Here is a 9,761-nt window from a genome sequence, read left to right on the forward strand (position 1 = left end):
GAATTCTTTACAGTCTAAGTCAAACTAAATTATAATTTAGGATTGTCTTTAAACAGCCATTCAGAAACAAAACTGTAGAACTGCTATGTATTTGTGTTTGGGAATGGTGCTTTGCCAACTTAAAAGGATTAAAGTAGAGGAGATATACACAAATTTAAAAATTATGTGTGATCATAAGACTTAAGATCATTAAAAAGAAAACCACAGGGGGAAAAAAAACAGACCTAGGAAAAGAGGTAGGTCTGAGACACATGCATGGTCTTAATATAGTGAATGTTTAGCCTGTCCTTAAAATCAAAACAGTGAGAATATTCACAATGAAGTGAACTTTAAAGTATGAATATGATTGGTACAAGTAGAGGATATAGGTGAGAATTCTCTTTGAGTAAACAATACAAGCAATCATTCAATGTATTATCAATATTAAGGGTGGAGTAGTCATATGGTTACAGTGAGAGTTGAGATGCCTATACCAATCTAGAGAAAGCCTTTGAATGGTGTGCTATATTATCTATCTGTAAGCTATAGAATAATTTTTTTTTTTTTAATGGGAAAGGAGATCAGTGATATCTGACTTGCATTTCAGAAAGATAACTTAGTTCACTTCGGAGGAGTAATAGAAGAGGGGAAATTGGAAAAGCAATGAGACTAATGTGGAGGCTATTTCAGCAGTCGTGAGAGATTCTGAAGATCTGAACTTTTTTAGAATAGTATCAGTGAAGACAAGAGGATAGATTTGGGAAATATTGGAAAGATAGAATCTGTCATTGTGGTTTCAGTTTTCATTTTCATAGTGACTAACGGTGTTGAACATACTGTCTTAATTTGACATCTGTATATCTTTTTTGTTAAAATAACTGTTCATGGTTTTTGCCCATTTTAAGATTGGGTTGTTTCCTTCTGAGTTTTGAGAGTTCTTTTTTTAAAAATTTTTGAGGTAGGGTCTCACTCTGTCGCTTAGGCTGAAGTGCAGTGGTGCCCTCTCGGTTTGGCTCACTGCAGCCTCTGCCTCCCGGGTTCAAGTGATTCTCCCACCTCAGCCTCCTGAGCACTTGGGACTACAGGCATATACCACCACACTCAGATCATTTTTGTATATTTTTGGTAAAGATGGGGTTTCACCACGTTGGCCAGGCTGGGAGAATTCTTTTTATATTGTGAATACTAGTCCTTTGTCAAACATGATTTGCAAAGACTTTTTCATAGTCCATAGCATATTTTTAAAAATTCTCTCAAGTGTCTTTTGCTGAAGGAAAGTTTTAAATTTTTATTGAGGTCTAATTTAACAGTTTTTTCATTCATAGATTATGTTTGTGATATCAGGTATGGGAACTCTTTACCCCAGTTTAAGTCATGAAGATTTTCTCCTTTGTTTTCATCTAAGTTTTATAGTTTTAGGTTTTTGTTTGTCCATGACCCATTTTGAGTTAATTTTTGTATAAAGTGTTATATTTAGGCTGAAATTCATTTTTTGCTTATGGCAAATGGTATTGTAATACCATTTGTTGAAAGACTAACCTTCCTGCATTGAATTGCTTTTGTACTTTTGCCTAAAATTACTTGACCATATTTGCATGAGTTTGTTTCTGAACTCTGTCTTATTCATCTATGTATGTTTCTCCTTTCATGAATACCATACAGTCTTGAACACTGCAGCTTTATAGCAAGAAGCTTCTTTGCCTTTCCATATAAATTTTTAGTATCAGGTTTTCTATATCTACAAAAAGTCCTGGAACTTTGATTGGCATTAAATTTATAAATCAATTTGAGGGAGGGAGAATTGACATTCTTACTGTGCTGATTCTTTCAATCCATGACCGTATGTCTACATTTATCTAGGTTGTCTTTGATTTCTTTCATCAGTATACTGTAGTTTTCAGCATCATGAACATATTTTGTTATATTTATACTTAAATATTTTAATTTTTTATTGTGATATTACTTTTAAAATTTTATTTTCTATTTTAAGTTACTGGTATATAGAAGTAAAACTGATTTGTGTCTGCACACATATGCATGCACTGACCTTGTGTCTTGTGGCCTTGCCAAACTCATTTATTAATTCTTAGTTTTTTTCTTTTATTTTTTAAGATTGACGCAAGCAGCAACATGGATACAAACAGATCTTCTAGCTTCAAATCCAGTCTTCCCCCAAGCCAAATTTCTATACTAACATTTCTAAAACACTTAGCACATATGTTAAGTATATGTCCAGAGATAACAGATTGCTTTGTTGCTTTCTTCCTTGATAACTTGAATGCAAAAGTAGAAATTACTCTTGTATCATACTAACAATCTTAATGATTGATTTGCAGAACTGTGTGATGAACTTTTATTTGCTTCAAACAACATTTTGTGAGGAGCATATGTATGTACATATACACAGGTATACACATATACACAGGTATACAAATAAATAGAATACACAAATAGAATAAAGTAAAAAATATGGGGGAAATGTCTTCAATTTAGGGTATTTTTTATTAGTGTCTCCTTCTCTATTAACATTTCTTCTCTCCTTTATCACTGTCTATATTTTAGTTCTTTGCTTTTTCCCACAATCTACTCAAACTAGTCTTTTTTCTCATTTAGTTATTTCAGGTACCTTTGGAAGAGGAAGGACAACGTGGTGGACCTATCCTTGCACCAGAGGAGATTAAGACTATTTTTGGTAGCATCCCAGATATCTTTGAGGTACATACTAAGATAAAGGTAAATTTTCGTATATGTTTGATTGATAGTAATTTTTTTTAGATTGTATATATTTATTATCTTTGAGGTACTTCTGGTCAGCCAAATAAGTTTTGTACTTAAAACTTCTTATTTCCTCATTAGTTCCTTTGAATCATTTGTTGCTTTGTTCCAGCGCCCCATAATGTTTGCTGTTTTCTGTTGTTTTGTTTTTTAAGACAGTATTTCTCTGTCGCCTAGGTTTTAGTTCATTGACGGGATCTTGGCTCACTGTAACCTCTGCCACCTGGGCTCAAGCGATTCTCCCACTACCTGAACATCCTGTGTAGCTGGGACCATAGGCATGTGCCACCATCCCAGCTAATTTTTGTATTTTTTTTGTAGAGATGGGTTTTGCCATGTCAGGCTGGTTTCAAACTCCTGACCTCAAGTGATCCACCCGCCTTGGCTTTCCAAAGTGCTGGGATCATGGTGTAAGCCACCATGCCCTGCCTTTTTTTTGAGATGGAGAATACTCTGTCACTCAGGTGGACTGCAGTGACAGTATCATGGTTTACTGCAACCTTGACCTCCTGGGCTCAAGTGATTCTCTCACCTCAGCCTCCCTCTAAGTAACTGGGATTACAGTTGCATGCTGCCATGCCTGGCTAATTTTTTTAAAAATGTTTTTTTTGTAGAGACAGGGCAGGGTCTTGCTGTGTTACCCAGGCTGGTCCCAAACTCCTGGACTCAACTGATTCCCCTGCCTTAGCTTCCCAAAGTGCTAGGATTATAGGCACAAGCTACTGCACCCAGCCTTTGTTTGCTGTTTTTTATTTTCAGTTAATCCTACAAACAAGGAATTGAGGCTTTATGAAATCTATTCTATAGAGACATGTGACTCTTAGTACTATTTTTCTTATGTTCCTATTGTTTTTGCTCTTGGGGTGTATATTTTGTTTTGCTTTGGCTTGTTTTAAAGACTCTAAACTTCCGATGGACTTAGAGTTCATTTAAGTCCCTTCTCCATTTATAGGTAGGTAAATGCCAAAAGTATGTAAGACAATGCTGTCCTCTTATTAATGATTTTCCTTTGGCGAAGGGCCTGGGATTTTCAGGTATCAGTCTCTTACAGTAAAATAATTTTTGGACGGGTTTAGCTGAACTCTTAAACTACTTTTTAAGTAGTTTAGCTTTGTTTCCTCTTATTTTTCCTAGGTAGTACTTGAGCAAAGTTGATCAATTTTCTTTTCAAAATAACTCACATTAATGTTTATGCCACATTCCAATAAAAGAACCGATCTGAATTACAGAATGTTTTCCATTATATAAGACTGCTTTTGATTTTAGTACACATTATAAACAAAAATTAGCTGATCTGTAAGTTAGTAAAAATGATACTTGCTAATTGCTTGTATTTTGTGTTTTATCAGTATTGCTGATCATGTTTCAGTTAATTTCTAGATCTAAAGAGAACGCCAAAGGAAACTTTGTTTAAAAAGCTTATAAAGCTACAGAGTTTCAGGCTAGTTAATCTTATTCCAGTTAGGATTCTGAATTTTTGAAGAGGAAAGCACTTTTAGAATATTTTTTGTTTCGTAAGAATTACTGAGTGGCACAAAAGCAGAGTGGAAGGTCAAGTAGGTTTTGTGGTGTTTTTTGTTTTTTTTGAGAGAGAGTCTCATACTGTCGCCCAGGCTGGAGTACAATGGCGTGATCTCGGCTCACTGCAACCTCTGCCTCCCAGGTTCAAGTCATTCTCCTTCCTCAGCCTCCTGAGTAGCTGGGACTACAGGCATACACCACCATGTCTGGCCAATTTTTGTATATTTAGTGTATCTGGGGTTCCACCGTGCTGACCAGGCTGGTGTTGAACTCCTGACCTCAAGTGATCCTCCCACCTTGCCCTCCCCAAAGTACTGGAAATATAGGCATGAGCCACTGCGCCCAGCCTGTCAAGTAGGTTTTTATCTTGGTGTTTTGCTGCTCTGTGGATCAATTTGAATTCGTGTCAGTTATTTAGCTAGTCTGGACATCTTTCTATGACAAAATGTTATTTTATATTTACAGAGTCATAATCTTAATTTAGAAAATCTTGTTCTTTGATTCAGTGAAGCTTTGAAAATTCGTCACCCTTTAGTTTTCTCACGTGTAACTTAATTTTTTAAGCTTCTTTTGTAAGGTAGAATTACTAGTACTTAAACTATTCGTTTATGGTTTTTGTTTTGTGGGTTTTTTTTTTTTTTTTGGAGACAGGGTCTTGCTCTGTCACCTAGGCTAGAGTGCAGCAGCCTGATCTCAGCTCACTGCAACTAATTTTTTTGAGCTGATTCCAGGTTTGTCAAATATTTAGAAATTTTAAAGCTTATGTTCTTTTCTACCATGAAACCAGTATGTGCTGTCAAACATTTGTAAAAATCAAAAAAAAAGAAAAAGGGAGAGAAATACCCACAATCCCATCATCCAAATATGTCTAAAATTTTGGTTTATTTTCTTTGTCCTTTAATATATAGCAATTTTTATTTCTTATTTTAAATGAAGCCAACCATCTACTGAGCATTAACACATCTATTGAGCAAGAAGTTGGTATTATTGTACACACTTTATAGATGTGAAACCACTACACACAGAGGATAATTTTCCAGAGTCAGTCATCTAATAAATCCTGGATCCAAGACCTTTGTTTGTATAACTTCAAAGTCTGTTCTCCTAACCGCTAATGCTATTTTGCTTCTTTAAAATCATGCTGAGATACATTCTTTTAGCATGTAAATGAATATACCATGTAAATGTGTCTTAAATGTGTACAATTTTTCATATCAGCTCGATACAGCATTCCTGAAAACATTGGTGTCTGTGTTTTATAATATCACATAGTGGTTAATCATATGTACTTGAAATAAACATTTATTTATTTTTTGAGACAAAGTCTTGCTCTGTTGCTCAGGCTGGAGTGCAGTGGTGCAATTTTGGCTCACTGCAACCTCTGTCTCCCGGGTTCAAATGATTCTCCTGCTCCCCAGTAACTGGGACTACAGGTGTGCATGTGTGCCACCACACCTGGCTAATTTTTGTATTTTTAGTGGAGATGGGTTTCACCGTGTTGGCCAGGCAGGTCTCAAACTTCTGACCTCAGGTGATCTACCTGCCTCGGCCTCTTAAAGTGCTTGGATTACACCACTGTGCCTGGCCTGAACAAAGCAGATTTGATTGAGTTTGAAGTCAGGTAACTTTAAGTGCTTCAGTTTTCCTGTCTATAAAATGGGGATAATAATAACCGACTCATGAAGTTGGGTAAACTAATCTTCAAAGTTTTATGTAGTGTTAAAACTTTTTTACTCAATGCGTTTACACCCACTGGCATTTAGATTACTGTCAGTAAATGTTTACTGAATGATGGTTGTGTTACCTTTACATTTCAGCATCAGGAATAGTTCTTACTCAGTGTATTTCCTTATGTAGGTATTATGTGAACAACTTCAGTAGCCTCATTCTTAATTTACTTCCAGGGTCTAATGGGTTGATGTTTCGAATAAGATGAGAATTTTTGAGGTTGTTATCTACATTTCTCTTTTCCTCAGTATGGATTCTTCTTTTTCAGGATTAAACATCATTAATCCTTGATGTACAAATTTCTACTCTTAGCTGGGCACAGTGGCTCATGCCTGTAATCCCAGCACTTTGGGAGTCTGAGATGAATGGATTACTTGGGCCTACGGGTTGAGACCAGTCTGGGCAACAAGGCGAACGCTCTCTCTACAAAAAATGCAAAAACTAGCTGGGCGTGGTGGTGCATGCCTGTAGTTCCAGCTGTTTGAGAGGCTGAGGTGATAGGATTGCTTGAGCCCAGGAGGCAGGGGTGGTTGAGCAATGATATGAGAGCCTGAGCAACAGAGTGAGACCCTGCCTCAAAACCCAAAATAAACAAATGTCTTACTCTTATGCAACTATGATGAAACAAAAGAGAAAGAGAGGGATTGATAGGAGTTCTTTTTCTTTTTGTATGTATCCTTTGCTATTTTAGTGTAAGCCTCAAAGAACTGTGTACTTGTTTCAGGAACCCATGCATGTTGCTTACTGTACAATGAACTCAGCAAAAGAGAAACCCTCGTTAAGATTAATTCTGCATTGTTACTACCTACTTAACAGTGTAGAATAAATCTTAACAAAGAGGAAAAGAAGTAAGTAGCTTAGCTTTCTTAAGCCCCATCTATTTATGACTTCCCCTCTTTTCTAATGTTCTTGCCCAGGCTTTGGAATCTATGATGAAACAAAAGAGTAAGAGAGGGATTGATAGTTCTTTTTCTTTTTGTATATATCCTTTGTTATTTTAGTGTAAGCCTCAAAGAACTGGGTACTTGTTTCAGGAGCCCATATATTTGCTCACTGTACAGTGAGCTCAGCAAAAGGGAAACCCTCGTTAAGATTAATTCTGTAGAATTGTCCTTTCTTTTGGAGGAAAAGTTAAGAGAATCCTATGAGAATTTCTGATGTATTATAGACAAGGAGGAGGAAATGCATCTCAGTCTCTGTCCTAAATTGTGTCAGGCATTTTTCCCCAGAAATAATGTAAGAAATAGTGGCATTATGAATAAAGCTATTGGGGACTTGCCTGCCAAAATGAATCTCCCTTTCTAACGGGGAGGAACTGTGGAATAACATGGAATCTGGAGTCAGACAATCCTGAGTTTGAATACTGGATCACAACTGTGTGACTTGAGGAAAGTTAATTAATCTCTCTAAGCCTTAGTTCCTTTATTACTTAGTTCCTGATCTAATAGTATTAAGACAGCAATCTTTATTTTTATTTTTTTTGAGATGGAATCTCTGTTGCCTAGGCTGGAGTGCAATTGCGTGATCTCGGCTCAGTGCAACATCTGCCGGCTGGGTTCAAGCAGTTCTGCCTCAGCCTCCTGAGTAGCTGGGACTACAGACACACGCCACCATGCCTTGCTAATTTTTTTTATTTTTAGTAGAGATGGGGTTTCACCATGCTGGACAGACTGGTCTCAAACTGCTGACTTCATGATTCACCCGCTCAGCCTCCCAAAGTGCTGGGATTACAGGCATGAGCCACTGCGCCCAACCTAAAACAGCAGTCTTTAGTCAACAAGCATTAGGAATTAAGTTAACCAGAAACAGAGCAGACTATATTTCAGAATGGCTAAAGATTATTTTGCTTTCTTAGAGCAGTGTTCTTATAAAAGTATTTATTTCACAGGTTTAAATTACTCATATGTATGTGTGTTTGAATATGTATATGAAGCCATTCAAAAGTCTTTTTTGTTTTATAAAGATACTCCTGATTGTAAATTTTCTATTTTGCATCACAGTTTTCTAAATATCTCCCCTACATAAATTTAACATGAAGATAGGAAAATATAGTAAATAGTACCCTATTGAGCATAACTGTTAGGGATTCCTCTAAGTGCTTTACAAGTATTAACTCAGATAATACTCTATGAGGTAGGAATAAATACTTTTCTCATTTTTCAGAATAGGAAATTGAGGAATATATAGGTTAAATAACTTGTCAAATGGCACAGAAGCCCAAGAGCTAGTATTTAAACCTCAGTAGTCAGTGCCAGAATTCAGTGCATTATATTGCCCCCAAATTAGGCTTATTTGTAATCTTTTTCTCCTTTTTTTTTCTTTCAAGTACAATTCTGAACAGTTAAATCTTCCTAGTTCTTGATGTTTGTGGACTGTTAAAATATTCTTTCTTAGAGTTTACTTTTATGCTATCGAAAGTAGTTTTTTCTCCCTTTTGAACTCTATTGAATCTACTAGTTAGTATAGGACAGTGATTCTTAAATTATTTGGCCTTAGGATCCCTTTGCATTCTTAAAAATTGAAGAAGTTTTGCTTAAGTGGATTTTATATATTGGTATTTGCTGTATTTAGAATTTTAAAATATTATTTAAGGTGTATTATTTTTAACAGCTTTACTGAGGCACATCTTACATGTTTTTAAATTCACCTATTTAAAATACACAATTCAGGTCGGGTGTGGTGGCTCCTGCCTGTAATCCCAGCACTTTGGAAGAGTGAGGCAGGAATATCGCTTGAATTTAGGAGTTTGAGATCAGCCTGGCCAACATAGTGAGAACCCATTTTTGCAAAAAATAAAAAAAGTTAGCTGACTGTGGTGGCACATGCCTGTCGTCCCAGCTACTTGGGAGGCTTAGGTGGGAGGATCGCTTGAACCTGGGAGGTTGAGGCTCCAGCGAGTCATGATTGTGCCACTGCACTCCAGCCTGAGCAATAGAGTAAGACCCTGTCTCAAAAAAAGAAAAATTATATAGTGCAATTCAGTTATTTTAGTAACTTAACCGGGTGGTACAACCATCACCATAAATCCACTTTAGGACATTTTCACTACCCACCCCAAGTAAGATGTCTACTTACGGTTAATCTCTATTCCTGCCCCAGCCATAGGCAACTACTAATGCACTTTCTGTATCTATAATTTTGCCTTTTCTGTACATTTTATGTATATAATACATTATAAATATACATTGATACTATGTGTATATACATAGTATATAAATATACTATTTCATATACTGTATAGTATTATAAATATGTTTAGATAGTGGTCTTCTATGTATGGTTTCCTCTTAACATTTTTTTTAGTTCATCTAAATGTAGCATGTTAGAAGTTCTTTTTTGCTGGTCAAATATTCCATTATATGACTATACTAACTTTTAAAAGTCTGTTCACCAGCTGATAGACATTTAGATTGTTTTCGTTTTTGGCTATTAGGAATAATGCTGCTGTGAGAATGTGGTGTGTAGATCTTTGGGTGGACATGTATTCATTTCTCTTGAGTAAATACCGAGAAGTAGGATTGATGAGCTGTATAGTAGTTTTATATTTAAAATTTTTGAGAAAATCCCAGGGTTTTCTCATAATTTTAAAGTTAATTAATTAATTTAAAGATGTGGTCATGCCAAATTGTCCAGGCTGGCCTCAAACTCTGGTCTCAAGTGATCCTCCCATTTCAGCCTCCCAAGTAGCTTGGACCAATTAGTTGTTATTTTCACCAGTAATGAATGAGAGGTCTAAATCCACCCCCCCGCCCCCCCGC

At 36.2% G+C, this 9,761-nt stretch overlaps 1 protein-coding gene and 1 non-coding gene across 6 annotated transcripts in view; one reads left to right on the forward strand and one right to left on the reverse strand.

Moving 5' to 3' along the window:
* ECT2 (epithelial cell transforming 2) overlaps window positions 1-9,761 on the forward strand; it is an 85,220-nt gene that overhangs the window by 22,556 nt on the left and 52,903 nt on the right. For all 5 annotated transcript variants that reach the window (XM_017529895.2, XM_037739041.1, XM_037739040.1 and 2 more), the window contains one exon: window positions 2,593-2,712. In XM_017529895.2, the coding sequence (XP_017385384.1) occupies window positions 2,593-2,712 (120 nt within the window). The remainder of the gene's footprint in view (window positions 1-2,592; window positions 2,713-9,761) is intronic.
* Window positions 197-318, reverse strand: LOC119471443. The gene has a single exon (XR_005200496.1). It is a non-coding gene; the product is annotated as a small nucleolar RNA SNORA72 (small nucleolar RNA).

The sequence above is a fragment of the Cebus imitator genome, unplaced genomic scaffold (assembly GCF_001604975.1).
Source record: "Cebus imitator isolate Cc_AM_T3 unplaced genomic scaffold, Cebus_imitator-1.0 Scaffold61, whole genome shotgun sequence".
NCBI lineage: Eukaryota > Metazoa > Chordata > Mammalia > Primates > Cebidae > Cebus > Cebus imitator.